Source organism: Athene noctua, chromosome 17, assembly GCF_965140245.1.
Source record: "Athene noctua chromosome 17, bAthNoc1.hap1.1, whole genome shotgun sequence".
In the NCBI taxonomy this organism is placed as follows: Eukaryota; Metazoa; Chordata; class Aves; order Strigiformes; family Strigidae; genus Athene; species Athene noctua.
Window position 1 is genome coordinate 13,171,956 of NC_134053.1, and position 18,759 is coordinate 13,190,714.

Genomic DNA, 18,759 nt, shown 5'->3' on the forward strand with positions numbered 1-18,759 from the left:
GGGGCGGGCCCGGAAGGGGCGGGGCCTGTGCGCTGCCCGCCCCCCCGCGCGGCGCGGGGCCATGCGGGCGGCGGGGCCGTCCCCGGGAGCTGTCCCCGGTCGCGCTGCCGTCGCTCAGCAACCGCGGCGGGGCCGGGCCCGGGGTGTCCGCCGGGCTCGTCCGTCCTTCGTGGACGAGTCGCTGTTCGGGAGCCCCGCGGGGGTGCGCCCGGCGCCGCCCGGCTTCGCTCCTCCCTGGGCAGCGGCGGCCGCGGCTCCCGGTGGCGGCGGCGGCTCCCGGCCGAGGAGTAAGTGCAGGTGAGCGGCGGCCCGGGGCGCTGCCGCGGGTTTTCGGGGCTCGCTAAGCGGCCCTGGCCCCTGCGTGCCTTAGCCTGGGGAGGGCGGCCCGGCAGGGCCCCGCCGTTTCCCCGGGCCGGGCTCGGCGGGCGCCGGGCGGCTCTCGGGAGGGTCTGGGCGTGAAGCTCAACCTCCCTCCACGGGCCCGCGAGGGTTTTTCCCCCCGTGAGCTGCCCCGGCACTCAGCGGCCGGGTCTCTGCTGCTTTAGTAAACACCCGGTTTGTCTCCTCTCTGCCCGCGAAGGTTGAGAAGCCACACTCCGTCCTTCTGCGACGAGTCCCTCTTCGGTGCCAAGCCCGCGGGTCCGGCCTGGGCGGCTCCTTGGATGAAGAAGGAAGACGTAGCCAAGCTCCATCCGCTGCTCTGGAGCCCTCCGCCTGCCCCCCGAATCCAGCCCAGCCCTTCCCCGCGCCCCAGGGGGACCCCCCTGAGAGCCGTGCACCCGCGGGCCGCCGCGCCGCCGGCAGCAGCGGGCTCTGAGACGGGCGGCGAGGGCGAGTCCTGCGGCTGGAAGCGTCCCGACAGCCATTCTTGCTCCGAAGGCCGGGCGGCTCCCTGCAGAGGACGTTCCCAGTCTCTCAGCCGGCTGAACACCCCCTCAGATGGGCACCGTCTGCCTTCAGACAACCTCAAGACAGAAAGGTGTAAAAACCAGAGTCCTCCGACAGTCCCTGCGACCCCCCGAAGAACTCTGATGAGGGGTCGGTCGAAAAGTGTGTCGGGCCTTCCTCTGGCCAGGAGCTCCACGTCAGTGGGTGCCTGTAAACCCAGGCCTCCCTGGAAGTGAAGCCAAATGTCCCTCTGGACGTAACTAAGCCTTCGCCTCCCTGAGTGGGGCCTGACCTGCCGGTGGGTGAGTCCGTGAGGGCCCTGGGACCGCCTGTGGCCGCAGCCACAGAGGTTGGGGATGCTGCTCCACACAGAAGGATGAGCTGGGAACCGAGCGGGACCGCAGCAGCGGGACAGCCTTGGTGGTAACAGCAGCTTCCCCTGAGTGTCCGGTGGTTGTTGGATGAGGTGTGGTAATGGGTCAGGTTCCTCGTCTCCAGGAATTACAGCTGGGAAGTCGGAACAGCAGGAGGCAGGGCTGCCTGCAGCGTAGGTCCAAGGCCTGTGCAGGAGAAGGACCAGGCACAGGTACACCTACAGCCTCGCTCGGGGGGGACAGCAGGGCCTGAACTCAGGTGGAGCTCCCGGAGCAGGGGGTGCTGCTGGGGTGGGGGTCCCAGGAGAGGCTGGCTGCGACAGTTATGGTTTGAGGGCCTGATGGGGACCTCCGCTGACCCCTTCTGGGGAGAGGGGTCCTGCTTCATCCTGCCTGTCACATACAATCACAGGATGGTTCGTGCTCAGCGGGACTGCAGGACATCTCTAGCCCAGGCTCTGTGAGCTGTGGGCTCAGGCAGGGCTGCCCAGGGCTTTACTTAGTTCCCCTCCTGCTGCTTGAATATCCTTGGGGTGAAAAGTTTCCCTTTATGTCCAGTTGGAGCCTTTCTTGTTTTATATTGTGTCTGCTCTCTCATTCTGCTCTGCACCTGAGCACAAAGCTTGGCTCAATCCTCACGGTCACCTCCTTTCCACAGGTACTGGGAGGCTGCACTGAGGCCCCCTGAAACCTTCCCTTCTCCAGGCTGAAGGAGCCCTGTTCCCTCAGGCTCTGCACATGGGATGTGTGCTCTAGCCCCAACCATCCTGGTGGCTCTCTGCTGGACTCACTCCACTTCATCAATGCTTTAATGATCTCTGTTAAGGGAGGATGAGCTGGGAAGTGAGGAGGGGCATCACCCTGCTCCTGCTTTGTTCAGCAGCTGCTGCTGCTGAGGATGTGCTGAGTGGACACAGAATCCCGTGGTTTGCACTGAGGGTTGTGAGGTGCTCTCACAGCAACACCCTACTCATTGCCAAATAAATGATCCAAGGCAAATCTGCTGGGGCCTGGTGTTTGGTCTGTGGGATGCTGCTGTGTGATCTGGGCATGGCTAGTGTCTCCAAAGACTGGGCAAAAGTTCCTCTTTGGTTTCCATTCTAGAGGTGGGAAAGAGCAACTCGGTAGGAATACAGGTAGGGAAGCAGCTAAAGGACATGGGCCGGGCGACTTGGGGTTTGCAGCCAGTGTCACTGCTCCCCTGGGAACAGGGGCTTCAGAGACCAGCTGCTGGAGTCAGGGAACGCAGGGAAGTTGGGGAGTTGCAAAGGGAAACATTCTCTTAAATTCACCCAAGGATAAACCAATACAGGTTAAGTGCATTGTTTTGCCCCCAGAAATTATTTTATTGGCACCTTGAGCAGCAGCAGGATTGGGCCTTGACCTGTGTGAGCGCATGAAGGGCACTGAGGCTAGGAAGGCCAGCCAGGAGCCTGCACTCCTGCTCCAGTCCCATTAGCAAGAAACGTCGTTACTGCTTTTGAAAAGCAACAGAGCTCAACCTAAAATGGTGAGCCATGTCATCATGCCACTGCTCTGGTGTCCTCTGTCTCTGACAGCCAGCCCTGGCAGGCTCAGGCCTCAGTGCAAGTGCTGTCTCAGCTGATGGTTGTGATCTGGGAGAGCTGAGCCCCAGGGAAGCAAGCAGCCTTGCTGAGAGGAAAGAATGGGTGGACAGAGGATGGATTTTGTGCTTATTTCTTAGCCTTCTTGCCCTCTCCCTTTTTTTCATCTTCGACATGAGGACTGTCTGGAACAAGCAGCTTTTCTGGATGCAGGTGGCAGCACAGGTCACAGCCATCTCCCTCACGTCCCGCTCAGTCTTCTGCTGCGTTCAGTGTTCCTCCTCAGTCCAGGAACAGTAGGTAAGCACTGTGTGTTTCCCCTTCAGGGCCAAGCCTTTTCCTTGGTGCAGACAGCATGAAGTGCCTCTCACTCAGCCTGGCAAGACAGCAGATTCCAGTTACTACAAGCTTGAGGGCCTTCACCAGGTTATCCCTGCACAGCGCTGTGGAGGGATCCTTGTACTTAGTCCAAATCTAGGTAGAATGGGCCCCTGACTGCTGACCTGAGCCTTCCCAAAGGGACCAAAAGAAGAAGTGAACCTGATGAGACTTTCCAAGTGGTGCCGGGTGGAAATACCTTCATGCTCTTTTGAACCTCCCACCACAGCTTCCCTACATTGCAGACAGCCTCTGTCTGCTGGTGGGGACTGGCTGAGTAGGGCACGTGCAGGTCAGAGCCTGCTTTGCCACCACGCTGGAGAAAAGGCCCCATCTGTGTGGTTTGGATGGGGCTAAGCCTGAGCCAAGAGCTTTGCTGAGAAACAGGTTCTATTAGTGGTGCTGTAACCCAGCTAATATGCGCGTGGGAAGAGCCAGGACTTGTCGGGCTGCAGGTGGCCAGGGACGGGCAGTTTTGGTGGCACTTGGCAGCGGTTTATTCCTTGCCCACCATCCTGGTGAGCGACGCAGAGGAGGAGGGGGAGTGTTAGGGGAGCCAGCAGTTCTGGGACTAGGTGTTCCAGCCACCCTGGTGGGAAGCAAGAATAACCCAATGTTATTAAAAACCTAAGAAGGTGAGGATCTTCATGATCAGCACCAAGCTTTCAGTCCACCTCCCTACACCTTGCAGGAATCAGGCAGCTTTTTTTCCACCTGGGTAAAAACTGGAGGGACATGAAAGCAATTAGGACCCTCTCAGAGGAGGCTCTGGGGTTGCTGACATGAATCTGAGCCTGTTCAACTTCATTTGGGTTGTCATCACAGTGACATGCAAGCTGTTAAGCCTGCAGGTCTCTCAAGTGGGCTGGGAGAGAAACCAAAGTGTGATTTGGACACTAGATGGAGACAAGAGGGTTAAGGATTGACACGAAGGAGAGGCCTGTTCCCTAGCAGCAGGTGGATGAGTCAGATCCAGCAAGGCGAGTCATGGGTAAACCGGGGTAACTGCTCTGAAATCTAAGCAGCAGAGAACTGCTGAACCTGAAAGCAGGATACAAAGTGCAACGTTGGAGTGTTGGAGTACTTGAAAGATGAAGCCTCTTAAAACAGAGATTTTATCTGAAAACCAAGTTGAGAGTGGCTTGTATGGCCAGGGGTGGCCATTTTACTCCCACTGCTGTGTTCAGGCTCCAAGGAATCAATAGGGGGAAACTAGAGACTGTCGCATCAGCCACATGCTTTCCTGTCCCACAATGGTCCAGGTTGTTACCAAGGGCTTCCAGGCCATCAGGAGGTCAGAACTGGCGCTTCCCTGCTATTTACACCATAAGGACAATGTTGGTTAAAATACAGATGTGTATAAATGGGTTGCTTGAATTTTGTACTGCAGTTCTCACTTGCATTTGATGCTTTACTACTGCCCTGTCCTCTTGTTCTACCAGAGCTGTGCAGTCCAGCACCAGAGCAAAAGATGCCCCATCGCTGCTGTGGGCTGCCCTGCCTGTAGGAGGCTGGTTCTAGTGTGGAGCAAACACCAAGTGTGAATAAAATGAGGTGGGGGAAATACTCAGTTGTTTCCTAGCTCCTGATTCACCCTGTCCAGTGTCACTGATGCTCAGCTCAGGCGAGCGTTGTTGATAAAAGAGGTCTGAATCACAGCTGGGACTCCTGCCTGCTGCTGCTTTTATTTCTAGTTTTTCTGTTGGCTCAGCATTGTGGTAAATCACACTCTCCACCATTGACTCAATCCTGACTGCTTGTCTTGTGTCTCAGCAAAGTACCAGCCAGTTTGGGAAGTGCTTAGATTCCAAAATGAGCTGCGCCCAGCCCTGGGTGCTACAAACAACTAGAAGATGGGTTTATGTGCAGGCAGTATTGTATTGGCTCTGCTTAGCCCATACCAGCTCCCTTGTTTCTCAACACGTGCCTCGCCTGATCTGTGGTAGCCTCACTGCTCTGCATTTTGGCTAGTGTGCAGCCTCTCCAGGCTGGCGCAGCGCTTTGCAGAGGAGGTTTCAGAGCTGAGTCAGTGGATGGGGAGGAAAGGCGGTCCTGTGAGTAAGCTACTTGCTTGGTGTTGCAATTGTGTTGTTACAGGGCTTCTTTCCACTGAAATGAGCAGAGCATTGTGATGAAGCAAGTATGCTCCGAAAACAGCGTATGTATCTTGCCAGGAGTTGGCAGGAGCCAGGTAATTACCTGAAGCAGGCAGCAGCCTGACCTGACAGTGCTATGACAGGTTTAATCTCCTGCACTACGTTTTCAAGAGCCAGCACTGATTCTCAGTGCTCCAATACAAGTGTTTTGAGCTGTATCCTTAGGTGCCAAGTGTCCTGCTGTAGCTCAGCACGTTCATTCAGGGAAGTCCACAGCTCCCATTTCTGCTGTTTCACTGCTTTATGCTTGGTCTGCGGATCTTGAAGTCTTTTGGCTAGCTCTTGCAAGCTGTTTTTGAGATCTCTCGTCACATTGTCTCCCTTATAAATCCAGCCCCGGAGGATGACACAAAGAAGGAAGTACCACTAAGAAGGGGAGGGTGTGCGAGACATCAGCTGGCCAGAAGAAAGGCTCATTTGCAAAGGTGTTGGTAATTTAAGGTTGGACACCTCTGCTCTGGGAGCAAGGGGGTTGCTGCAGCTGGACAGAGACCTTAGCTACCCCACTGTAACACTGACGGGAGTTCTGCTGGTGGCAAAACGATCGGAGCCACTGGACAGAGCCCAGTGGCTTTATCAGGCTGGATTGGGCTCAGAGGGATTGTCCTGAAGACTGCTCAGCGGGCGGCCTGTGAGCAGATTTAATTTTTGCACGCTGGGTTGCTCGCTTCCAGCATGAGAATCCTCAGAGGTGGATGTAATCCCGGGGTTCTGGCAACGTCGTGTTTCACCGGCGGGGCCCTCGGCCCTTCACGGCAAGTACTGTCCTCGGTGCTCTCGGGGCTGCGCTGCCCTTTCTCAGGGCCCGTCTCTTCCCTGCGCCCACCGACGGCCCCGGAGCGGCGCCTGGGAACAGAAACAACAACTCCTGGGGGCGGGGCGGGCAGCGGCCGGCCCGGAGCGTGGGGCCGGGGGCTCCCCTCAGGGTGGGCTTCGGCGGGCCCGGAGTTCCCGCCCTCCGCCCGCGTCCCGCCGTTGCTAGGCGACCGCTCCGCTCGCCTCTGACCCCAGGGGCGGGGCCTCAACACAGCCAATGGCAGCCTGCGCTCCGCTCCCCGAAAGCCCGCCCCTTCCTTCCAGCGGTCGAGGCGTGATGTTGTTAGGCCATCATCACTTCCGGCCAATCAGCGTCCTGGCCTGGCCGGAGAGGCAGCGCCACCACCCAATGACGAGGCGAAGTGCTGGAGGGAGGACGAGGAGGAGGCGGGAATAATCCGGATCCGCTCTCAGAGTCAGGGGGCCGGCGGTGGGCGGGGCGGAGCGGGCACGGAGCGAGGATTGGCGGGAGAGGGGGAGGCTCGGCCTCTTCGGGCGGGGCCCGCGCGGCCGCGACCAATGGGGGGCGGCGGGGCGGGGCCGCGCGCCGGGCGCTGAGGAGAGGTGGCGCAGCGGCCGCGGGCGCCGGTTCGGCGGGGCCGGGTCGGGGCCGGGGGTAGGGGGGTGGGGCCTGGGGCCGCAGGCATGGGGGGCCGGCGGGGGCAGGCTCACCTGCGCGCTGCGCGGCGGCTCCGCGGAAGCCGGGGGGGGCGGCGGGGCCGGTTTGCTCGCGCCGGGAGGGTGACGGGGCTGAGGGGAGCCCGGGGAGGGGGTCGGGCCGGGGCCTGCACAGCGCGGTGACAGCCCCGTCTCGGTGTCCCTCTCTCCTAGGCCGCGGGAGGAGTCCGGTCCCGGCTGCTCTGCCTGCTGCCCAGCCGTGAGCGTCCGCCGCGGAGTCTCCCGTCCCGGCTCTCGGCGCAGCCCTGCGGGCGCGGGGCGGCTCGGCCCGAGGGCCCCGCTCAGCAGCGGCACGGTCGGCCTGTTGCTGTGGGAGATGCGGCCTCCGCCGTGACTTCTTCCTGCCCTCGCCACGGCCTGCAAGGAAGGAGACTGGGAGAGTAAGAGCTGCGTGGCGACACCGGTTGCGGAGCGCCCCTGTAACGTTGTCCGGGGACTGTGTGATTTATTTTTTTTTTCCTCCACCTTTTAAAGAAATCAGTGACTTTGTGACAGTGACATCACCCAGTAAAAAAACCTGCAGGAACTTCATGTGTGCAGACTCAAACTGGTCTCTTTTTCTCCCTCCTGCCCCTCCCCACCTGAAATCGAGGTATTTTGGCATGACAGAGGAAAGAGCCATGTGTGACGGGGACACTTAGCATCATGTTGGCTCTGGATGCATCGTGCTCACCTGCTTCTTCTGCTGAGTGGTCAGGAGTTTGTCAAGAAGCACTTTCTTTTGCTTCTGTCCTCTGCTGTGAGCTGTGCACTGACTGGAATAGGCAGCCCAGACCTGACTTTTTGAGTTTAGTTTTTGTGTAAGTACTGCCGTTCAGTCGAGGATCCTGTGCTGCTTTCTGAAAGCAAATAACTAGATCCTTCTTCAAACTGTGCTCTCTAGAGATGGGTACACATACCTTTATATTCTCATGTCTAGAAGACACCCCTGATGGAAGACTTTCTAGGGAGAGTTTCTGACACAAGCGTGTTACAAGTGGAACTGAAAAAGGTGTTATTTGAAGTTCTTGGAGTAGGAGCCTCTGAAGGGTCAGGATGGCTGTGAGCATGGATGATGACGTTCCCCTCATCCTCACCCTGGACGACAGTGGAAGCAGCACCTCAGCCCCTCTTGATGACCTGGATCGAGAGGAGCTGCCTAACGAAAGTAAGATCACTTTGTCGTTGTTTCCTGCCCGCTTGTTTTTCTCTTTGTGGTGGCCGCTCTTTCTTGCGCTTGCCAGGACCTGAAACTCTCAGAGCTGTCATTCGGCATCCCGGTGGCTGCCTGAGAAAAGCAGATCAGGAAGTTGCTTATTATGTTGCTTGTTTACTCACAGCACCCGTGTTATGCCAAGAGGGCAGAGGACACTGGATGGACAGGTCCTACCTATACTAACACACATTTTTTGTGGCTTCTGTGTGATCTCATTGTCCATAACTCCGCTCTCCTTTCCTGCACATTGGCCCAGAGCTCCTTTTCTTGGCACTGGCCTGCTGTGCTGTGCCACTGGCCCAAGCTGTGAGGTGCACCAACTACAATTATGTCATGTAGGGTTTTCCTAGCACCGTACAGCATCTGTCCTTTGCAACTGTCGTTATGCCTATTTCTAGCTTACATTGTGATTTTTGCAATAAGGAAAGCGATATGTATTGATAAATCACTTTAACATCTTTATTGTATTCTTATCAAAGAACCTGGAGTACTTTTAGACAATACATTGGTACTCCTGTTAGCCCCTGGGTTAGTGGGACAGAGCCAGCCTGTGAGTGTTGGGAGGGGGAAAACAAAAGCCACCATCTCTCACAAGCATTGCTTTCTCCTCGGTGTATCTTCATTAAAGCCATCACCCCGCACTAGGTGAGATAGGAAGGGTGTGTTTGAGCGTGTTCCTTGAGTTTCTGGTTTATGTTCTACTTCACTGAATGTATTTAAGCAGTTTTGTTCAACGCATCCCTTTGACTTTCAGTTGACATTGCAGGTGTATGCACAGGTCGTGTGATATTCAAACCCTTGCTGCCACAAGCTTAACATTTTTAACAAATAATTTTCGGGCCTGGCATCACGTTTTTCTACATTATACCTCTATTCCATACTGCCTCTAGGACTCTGATTTAATTTTTCTCTTGCAGTCATATGGGTTCCCTTAATTTTCTCCTTCTGGGGCTTCCTGAGCCAGTAGCTAGTTTCTGACAAGATTCCTCCTCGTCCTCTTCCTCTCCCACCCCTGCAATACACATCCCTGGCTGGATTGCCCAGCTGACTTTTCTAAGATCTGCTACATTGCTGCTTCATCATATCTGCTCTATTGCATCTGTTTGTCTTTTAAAGTTAAGCTCTCTATTTTTAAGTTAAATGGAAGAGAGAGTGCTTTCTCTGTCCACTGGTATATTTATAGGCTTTCTTGTGACTAATTTTAACCACTCTTCTCTCATCTTTTTCTTCCACCCACCTCCCATCCCTTTAAAGAAGAAGTTGTGTGAGGTTTATCATTTGGTTAAAGCCAACACAACTGTGTTAAAGCACAAGCATGAGAATGAACATACTAATAAATAAGAATATTCTACAATCTGCTTCTCTTGAAATACAGGAAAATTGTTTCAGGACCAATTTTGTGCTTCTTAAAAGATCACTGTGTGGTGTTTGAGAATTAATTTCCTGGAATTCTTCAAATGAAGGGTCTCTTGGTATTGAAGAACCGTTATTTTGCTATATGTTTTAATCACTGTTAAAGTTGAATTTGCTGAAAAATATAAAGCTTATTCTATGCAAGTGATACTGAATGATACGGAACCATCTGAAGTCAGTGGGTACTGCAAGAGTGGGATGAAAGATGAGAAGAGGAAGGCTGGCATAAACAACTTGAAAGGCACATTTATCTCTGAGAAGCGGGAAGCTTAAATTAGTGAGTGAGCAGGCTGACGCCATCACTTGCAAAAGTAAGCTTGTTTAAAAACTGGAACATGTAGTCCAGCTTTCCTCTTTGCCTGCGAAGAAAATCTACTGTGAAATGCAGAAAAGTTGTGTCTTGTGGAAGCTGTGGGGAATTCAGATGTTTCCCCTCTGCTCTGCCTCCACTTCTCTGCTGAAGACTGAAATGACCTTAACAGAACTGTATCATTTCCTATTTTTATTCAGAGACTTGTCTTTTTCAGGAAAAAAGAGCATGTGAGAAGTCCTTTTCAGGAGAGGGAGAGCCTGCCAGGCTGATGATGAGGGCACGGGGACAGGGAAGGGCAGGAGGCTGTTTCCTTCTGGTTTTGTCTTCCATATGCCTCAACTCTCACAATAGAATATTCAGCCAGAATTCAGAGGAATAGCTCACTTGTTACTGTGCCTGACCATCGACTCCTAGGGATTTGGTGGCAGGTCAAACACAAAGCTTTTATTTAAGTGTATCCCAGATACCAGCTGGGACTGTTTGCAGTAAAGGACTCATCATCCTCTTCCCAGGTGACACCGAGGGAAAAACAAAGTGGGTGTAACCACCCTTATGTTAAATCATGCATCCAAGGCTGATAATAATTAAGTTATGCTCTTGTTTTGTGTTGCTACGTCAATGAACCTCTCTAAATTTTAATCCATACTCTAGCCTGTCACAGCCATCTTGTTAAGTGCTGCGTTATCTCTGGGATTTCAGTGTATCACCTCTCACGTTTTTTAAGGCACTCCTTGTCCTTTTTTTAAAAAAAACTTGATCCACAATGTAGCTTTGTTAGAGTCAGGTCCTTGGATAAGTGAATTTGTAGTTTTGGACTCTTGGTGTTGTCTGGAAGTGCAGGCAAGTTACTGGGTTGAACTAAGTAGTAGTAGGGTTTTCTGAAAGCGAGCCTGTTGTAGGTGTAGAAAGAACAGGCTAAAGTGCAAGAGTGTATTCCTTTCTGTGCCTTGCAGAAGAGTCCTCTTCTGGGTAAGTGAATGCTTTGGGATTAGAGTGAAAGAAAGCTAAACGAGAAAACTGTGTGGAAAATTACATTCTTAAAGAAAATGCCCAGCTGCAAAAATTAATATCCCTAATCGTACAGCTCTTAAGCACTTAATGGAAGAAAATACTTAACATGAGGAGGAATATTAAAACTCTGCCTTCCTTGGCTTGTGCCAGGATAAACGTCTTTCGGGGAGCTCCCGGTTACAGCCACAGTGAAAAGTCAGAATCCTGCGAAGCTGACACGAATTCAGACCACATCCAGAAAAATGTGGTCCCTGTGGTGCCAATGGTTTTCTGACTGCAACATGTAGGGCTGTGGTGCTGGGCGATTTTTCTTTCAAGCTCCAACAGCTGAAGGAGAGAGAGAGAAGTGCTTTTGTCACTCGAGTCCATGCTAATTAATACGGTGCTGCCCTTCCCTAGTACATCTTATCTGAGGATCTCTGAGTGCTGTACACATTCTAATTAAGCTTCCCAGCACCTGTCTAAGGTGATTGACTAATATTAACTGAATTTCTGTAGAAGGCGAAAATGAGGGTGCAGTCCTTGCATGGCCTTTCCCAAAATCGCGTACTGAAAATGTTGAGAAGCAGCTGGGGCTCAGTGATTTCCAGTCCCTCACCTGAACTCTTGGGAAGCGTTCAAATAGGGTTCTCAAAATATCTCAGAGTGCGAGGTATGTTTTCCATATACAAAGGCAGCGTGGATAGCCTTGAAACTCTAGGACAGTGTCTCTCCTTGAGCTGATGGGAACTATACGCAATAAATGAGTGCACACTGACTTATCCTGTATTAGATCAGATACAAGATTCTCCCTTGTCTCCTGCATGGAAATTGCTGTAGCCTCAAGTGGAGTTTCAGTGTGTTCAGAGCAGAAAGTACAGCTCGAAGTGTTGTACGGGGAACAATATGATATTGTATGTCTGTTTCTCCCACACAATGGATTATGGCAAGTGGAAGAAGTAATCTTTAAACTCGGGGTTTTTACAAGAAAGCAACAGCATCTGCAATTGAGGTAAAATTGAATTATTGTTTTATGTGTGGGGAGGTGGGGGGAGCAACTGCAGCAGTGAAGTGTGATGTTTTCTAGAAGGATTGCTTGGAAATGGGAAGTTACATCTTTTGAATGTTGAGGTTTCGGCTGAGCCCTTGCAATCTCAGTTTCTGCTGCCTGAAGAGTAAAGTGCTAGGAAAACTAGAGCTGGCCTGGTCTTTTGGGTAGAAGGAGGGTTGTTGATGCGTGTGCCCCTGTGCTTATGCACTGCTGTGAAGGAGCAGGTGGCCCAAAGTGCATAAAGAAAATGACATTTCACTGTTGGTGAAGTTGAGGGGCTGCCCAAGGTGTGCTTGGTGAGGAAAGCAGTGGCTGCCTCCGAGGCTGTGGGCTGTGCCTGCAGAACGGTGTGTGGTGTGTGCTGTTCTTTCTGGAGCCGCGGGAAGGAGGGCCTCTTCCCTCGCCTGGCTTCTGCACGCCGGCCCCGTTCCTGATGGAATGTATGAAGAGGCTTTGAGCAAAACCATCCCTTTTGTAATCAACTGATGGAAACTCATGGGATGTTTCTGAACACGGAACCTAATTACAGCATTAATGGATGTTGTATACAACAAACTTGTCTTTTTAAAAAAAAATTCATTTACTAATCCATGGGTAGACGTATGCTTTTGGGGGTGGCCCAGGAATGGGGGCAGTCAGTGTTCTTTTGAGACATATGAGCCACCTGGGTTTTGATGTGTTCAGCAACCAATGCAACCTGAAGTGATGTAATTCTGTGTTGGATCTGGTTCCAGAACACATTTCTATCAGCCGTGAGAGAAAGTAAGTCTGTCCATGTAGTCCACAGTTTCAGCTCATCTGGTCAATGAGTCCCTGCTCTTCAGACTTCTCTGTTGCCTTCTTCCTACGGCTGCTCCCTGTAGTGCCGTCTGTGGACAAAAGAGATTTCCAGGTGTAAAAAAAGTGTATGTTTTCTGGGGCTGAGGGAACAAACGGAGAACAAATACCTGACTTTGGGGAAGTGTTGTGACCACACAAACTCTTAGCAGCTGTGCTTCTTGAGGAACCATTTCAGTTGCTGGGAAAGCATTCTGGCTTTGCTACCTTTGAAGGAAAATAGGCATTTTTAAATGTCAGCCATCTAGTAGATTTAATAAATCCTTCAGGATCTGTAGGTTTTGATTCTTGTGTGAAAGCAGGGATTTCAAGGATGGTTATTTGGACTTGGGCACTAGTTATGAAATGCTGTAGCTAATTGGTGTGAAGAAATAGGGGACGAGGGAACAAGCAAACGCTTGCAATGAACCTGGCAGATCCCAAGATCTCTGAGAGCCAGGCTCTTAAACATCCTTTTGGATTATCTGGTGGCTTTCTTGGATGCTGTGCAGGATATTTTCTTGCGTCATGGCTCCTAGTTCTACCGATTTGCCTTTAATTAGTTCCAGTAGCAGTGCTTCTGCTGCCGCGTTTAGAGGTGAAGCATGGCCAGAGCACAGGACTGGGATCTCATTTTCGGAAGCAATCTAGTTCTGCTGTTGAAGCCGCTCCTCCTTGTACCTGGGGTAAGTCAGTTAACGTCATCGTGGTTAACACGTCTCATCTGTAAAGCACAGATTACACCTTTCGTGGAAGTGGACAGGTAGGCTTCATTACTTTGTTATGAAGAGGTGCTGTTTTGCATTGCTGTGCATGATTTGGTTTTCTTAGTGTGTACCTGCTTAAAATCTATATAGAGGAGAATTTTTTCTGAAGCACAAGTGGTAGTTCGGTGCTGGATTGTTGTTTATGCCTCTGAAAGTCTCATTTCTGCGACATAACAGCCTTACATTTTGCAACTTCTGCCAGTGTTTCTCTAATCCTTTCCTGGCCTAGATGACTTATAATGAATGTTTTAAGCAAGCAAAGCGAAGCAAAACTGCCTCCAAGATGAGTGAGGGGTGAAAATCTTGGAAAGGGAAATGAACACCCAAAACATAAGGAGATTATTGTTTTCTCCTTCAGTACAATTCGTTTCCCTGGGTGATGAGCTCTGTAAACTCAAAGGAAGGAGGTAAATGCTGCTTTTTAGATGTTGGGTATATTTTGATATGATATTAGAAATAGTGGAAAATGTGCATCTGCTCTTAAGTTCCAAATGCACCATCCTCTGGAATCTCATTTATCCTGAGAATTCAGGTTTTAAGGCAAGACCGACTGCCTCAGCTGTGCTTACGCCGTACTGAGAGGGTAGAGCTGGTACCTTTGATTCAAGAGAAGCAGCACTGTGTTGCCCAGGACTCACAAAAGCATTTGTATCGAGACATTCTCAACGTGACTCTGTAAATGTGGTACCTATAGAATTAAAACCGTCAGCAGAGTGAAGTACCAGGAGGTATTGTGGGCTGCAGTTATCTTGTAGGTTTTTTTTCAAGCCTGCCTTGTTTTCTTAGCCCTGCAGGAGATCGGTTTGCACAATGCACACATTGTGTGTTTCACAGTAGGATGCTTTGTCAAACAGAATCTCTGCACTGTTGACTCTTTCGCACAGTAAAAAAAAAAAAAAATCCTAGTGATTTGGTCTTGAATGCCCCATGCTGTTCAAATCTGAGTGAGTAAAAGCATATACAAGGTAAAGAAGACTTGGGTTAGTGTTGCATTATCCGGGAGTCAAATGGTTCTTTCTCCTTTGTCATCTCCCGGAGCACTAGGAATGGATATCATCTTTCATGCATGCTCACTGTAAACTGGGGAGGATGCTGCAGAGTGAGGCAAGGAGTCTGGAAGCTTCTTCTCATTCCTTTTGTGAAGACGGGAGTAATGACCTTGATGCTTTGAGGGAGGGAGCCCGTTCGTTCCCTTCGTGTGTCTCTGCCCTAGCACACAGCTTGCATCTTTTTGGTGTGAGAGCAGAAGAATGGGCTAGGCTAAGTGTTTTCTCCTCAAGCTGATGGCTGTAGTTGGAAGATGCAGGGGTAAGGGCATGTGCTATGTCATCGGAGGGCTCTGCTTTTCGAACAGGTGGTCCTGGAACTATAAAAGATGTTAAGGAGTTTGAAAGTGTTCAAGCTGCAATTTTAAATCGACAACTTTCCAGCTCTAACCGGTCACTCCTCAGCCACCGCAGCTGACTTGGGAACATTTGGCTCAGGAAGCGGAACAACAGTTGGAAACAAATAGCGATTAGTTTTTTCATGGCTTCCCAGGGAACGCATCAGTTTGTTCGTTTTTTCCCCTCATTTTTGTGATTCCTGTGGATTTTTAAGGCACTGTAGATGCAGGATGTTCAGTTTAGCCAAGCTTGCTTACTGGCAGATTAAAATGAGCAAAGGCTGAGCACGCTGAGTTCACTCATCATAACCAATATGATGCTTCTCAGAACTTCCTTTGCCCTTGGTATCTTCACCGAGGAATCCTGCCTGCTGCCGTCAGCCCCCCTGCGTTGAAATCCCATTTTACCCATTTGAATGCTGTAAGAAGTGCTGTATAAACTAAACAGGAGCATCTGTGAAGTGGTTAGAGTTGTTGTTGATTGCCTTTTCCTTATTGCCTTCAGGGGATTTAAGCTTGAATTTGCTGGAAGTAGAATTTATGAGCCAGAACGCTCCATTTCTGATCCTTAAGCTGGGAAAAGCGTGGTGAATTTGATAGGTCTTTCTCTTGCCTCCAATGTCTCTGGCTTTTGATCTGGACCTTGCAGGGCTCTCCCCGTGTCTTTAGCATAATTGCTTTTTGCATGTTGAAAAGATGCCTGATTTTTACATGACTGCTTTCTTTATGGAAAGCTGTAGGAGCAGCTTTAGGATTTCATCCATCTGCTTCTAGTGAGCAGTTCAGCAGGAAGCTTGTGCACCTGTACTGCTGGCCTTTTCATCTGGAAGAGGGAGGCAGAAAAGGTGCGTTTGTGTTGATCCACCGCAGCACTGTAAGGTTGATGTCAGATCCCGGGGACGGCAGGAGGAGACTGCTGTGATTTGAATCATGGTGGGGGGGGGTTGAAGCTTGTATCCAGTGCTGGTTTTATAATCACAATCTGGTGGTGCCTGTTTGGAACAAAAGGCTTTTCTTTTCCTGCTCATGAGGGGAAATAAAATTTAGGATGTGTCTCTGCACAGCTGTGTTAAACCCTCTGATTCTATGGGCTGGACACCTTAGCTACTCTCTTATGTTTCTTATATGACTGCCTAGCGCAGGCGTATATGTATATGTTTTCATCTGGGAATTTCTGATCATCTGTATTTTATTCTGACTATAACTATTTTTTTGAGAGCACTTTCACTGTCCTCAACAGATTTGAGAAAGTTTATTGTACGAAAGTAACGTAGCCTGCCAAAAGATTTCACTAGAATGCACAAATATGTTCCTGCTCTTCGTTAACTAAATGAAGAAATGCCTGTAGAATTAAGACTAAGGGATCAATCCTGCAAGTGGGAGCACTGAAAACTCCCCAGGGTCAAATTGTACTGGTGGGTTGGCTATGTCATTTACAGGATAATCAGAAGTGGGAGGAGGAAGGAAGGGATGCCATCCTCTACAGCTAGTGCTTTTGTGGCCGCTGGCTGTAGGCGGGGGGCTCCAAAGGAAGAGTGTAAGGGCAGAAGTTTTTACTAGAACAATATTTCCACAGTCTGTCCCCTTTTTTTCTGTGGCACAGTCACCCTGGCTGGAGGGGATCCATGCCTGGTGAGAGGCACAAGAGCTGTGGTGTAATCCATCTTGTAAACACAGCGTCCTACAACACAAACCAGCAATGTCCAGCTGGTTATTTAGTTAGGTAGTGGTGAGTCACTGCAGAAATAGGAAAATGCTGCTGGTTTTTGCCCATTTGCTTGTTTTTCATTGTGCAAAGGGGAACATTGTTTCTCCAGGGTGCTGAGGAGACCACAAGTACTGGAAATGATTGAAGAGAGGAACACTTGCCCAGACTGGTTTGTCTGTGGTTCTGCCTTGCTACCTGCAAGTAGTATTAAATATTCTGCTTTTTCTCAACTGGCAGGTACAAACAAGTGACCGCTTTGGTCCTCCCTGTATTAAGTAAATACTCACAGGCAACCTACTAAGGAGAATTTTGGCATCGGGATGGAGGGGAAGTGACCAAGACAAAGCCCCTTCCTTTCCAATACAAGACTGATGGCAGGACCTTATCGCTGGTGGTTGCGGAGGGGAAGACTCCAAAACATTGTGCTCTTTCAAAGTATATGAATAATTTTCAAATGCATACAAAACGGAAATGCTAATGGCAGCCTTAAAGCTGCTGGAGAGGCAGCAAAAAGTCACAGTACAGACATGCCTGTGTGAACACGAAACTAACGTCAAAGCAGCTGCATAGCAAACGAAGACATAGAAACTGAGAGCTGAGCAAATCATGGTCAGAAAGTTAAAAGTGCTCCAAAGGACTGAAGAAATAAGACGACATGTTAAATGATACTGGCCTCTTAGAAATTCAAGGTTGAACACTGGTCAGTAACACTATGGGGAAGCTCGAGAAATACTGTATGTGTTCTGTATTTGTTGAAAAGCCAGATGACCTGGTCATTGTATGATCTATCCTTCCATTCCTGCAGTAAATAAAGTAGAGATTAAACAGCTGTTTTTAAAGGTAGACATTTAAAAATCAGCAGATGACTTTTTATTCTTCTTTAAGGCTGCAGCTGAGGCAGTCTGAATATTGCAGTGATAGTGACCTTCTTCCAGCCCCAAAAGGTATTTTGCACCAGGTGGGAGATTGCAGGCAAAATAATGGGAAACCAGCAATAGCTCTTCTAAAATCTGGACTTAAAGGACAGTTTTTCATGTCAGTCAGTGTGGGTTTATGAAAAAGTGAGCATCATATGAACCTGAAGTCAGTCAGTGACTTATTTTGTGAGGTTACAAGATAGACTGACAGTGTTTTGAGATTATATTTGTTTTGGCACCCATGTGGCATTTTGATTGAGGAAGTAAATAGTATGAATCAACACTGTGTAGCTAATGGCTCTGCACACTGGCTGATGCACGCATCTGAAAATCCAACTGGTTATTGGGACTGGTTATTGAATAGGTACGTTATTAGCAGAGGCTGTCACAGGGGTTAGATTTTGTCCTCATGCCAACTCCCAACATTTCTTTCTGATATGGAAGTGGAAAAAAAAAAAAGGCAATTTCTGATCAAGTTAGGAAATGCCATAGGCTGAGGGCATAGTAAGAGTGAGGATGGGAGCATAGTGGTTAGAACTACTTAGTAAGATGGATGGAGGCAAGCCGCGTATCGCTACGACCAGCCATAGGGTCGTGCATCAGAAAGGGTGGAGGGGGCTGCCTGGGCAAGCAGAGAGGCTGTGCTGACTCTGATTTCATAACCCCTGGAGCTGAAAGTGAGCATGTGCGACACTCATCCAGTGACACACTGGATGTATTCCTTGGTCCTTCCAATAATAATAATGATTAGGAAAGGTAGGGTGGGTGATGTTGCCATCCGTGCTGGCTCTAATCAATGTGTTCATGCTTGGCGTGTTCCTAGTGCCCTTGCTCAGCTCATCCAAGATGCAAGAGGCCTGAAGGTAACTTCAGTAACTGGGTAACAGTGGAATTGTGTCTGTTGGTTGAAGCTGGGGAAATTCAGACAAGGAATAAGGCACTTATTTGACAGCATGATTAATGTTTCGAACCACTTGGTAAGAGTTGGAGGGGGTTCTGCAGTGCTAGAAAACTTTCGAAGTAAAAATTGTCCATTTTCACAAGATAGAGTTCTGTATGAGGACTGTAGGACTTAAAATAAGGGCCAGTTGAGGGGAAACCCTCTGGCAGCTGGTTTACAGGTGACAAACTAATGGTTTAACTCCTTCCTTCCTCTTCTACCATTATATGTAACCTCTTTGGTTCCTGCCAGCAGCAGTTACTACCAAATGTGCTGATGTCGTGGTTTTTTGGTTTTGGGTTTTTTTTTCCTTAATGGAGAGCAGTTACACAGTGCTAGAAGCTGGGGTTTTCCCCATTGCTTTACATGCATCTTCCTCTGAAGTTGGCAGCTTCTCTTTCCTGGCTCAG

General features: G+C 50.1%; 2 protein-coding genes across 7 annotated transcripts in view; both read left to right on the top strand.

Annotated features, from left to right (window-relative positions):
* The first annotated feature begins 55 nt into the window (after positions 1-55).
* RITA1 (RBPJ interacting and tubulin associated 1) lies at positions 56-4,750 on the top strand. 3 transcript variants are annotated; one of them, XM_074920731.1, is made up of 4 exons: positions 56-297; positions 581-1,474; positions 1,921-2,398; positions 3,007-4,750. In XM_074920731.1, the coding sequence occupies exons 1-2, from the start codon at positions 62-64 to the stop codon at positions 1,122-1,124; spliced, it is 780 nt and encodes a 259-aa protein (XP_074776832.1). In that variant the 5' UTR covers positions 56-61; the 3' UTR covers positions 1,125-1,474; positions 1,921-2,398; positions 3,007-4,750. The 3 variants fall into 3 exon arrangements, with proteins under 3 accessions (XP_074776832.1, XP_074776831.1, XP_074776830.1); XM_074920730.1 differs by having other exon boundaries at positions 1,921-3,127; positions 4,648-4,664; XM_074920729.1 differs by having other exon boundaries at positions 1,921-4,750.
* Positions 4,751-6,726: 1,976 nt separating this feature from the next.
* The window catches only part of TPCN1 (two pore segment channel 1), a 49,167-nt gene continuing 37,134 nt past the window's right edge, over positions 6,727-18,759 (top strand). Inside the window, exons 1-3 of one of the 4 annotated variants that reach the window (XM_074920714.1) lie at positions 6,727-6,765; positions 7,009-7,235; positions 7,330-8,002. In XM_074920714.1, coding sequence (XP_074776815.1) covers positions 7,891-8,002 — 112 coding nt within the window. In that variant the 5' untranslated portion in view covers positions 6,727-6,765; positions 7,009-7,235; positions 7,330-7,890. Of the gene's footprint in view, positions 6,794-6,966; positions 8,003-18,759 lie in introns of those variants that run through there. The other 3 variants (XM_074920713.1, XM_074920712.1, XM_074920711.1) reach the window with 3 other exon arrangements.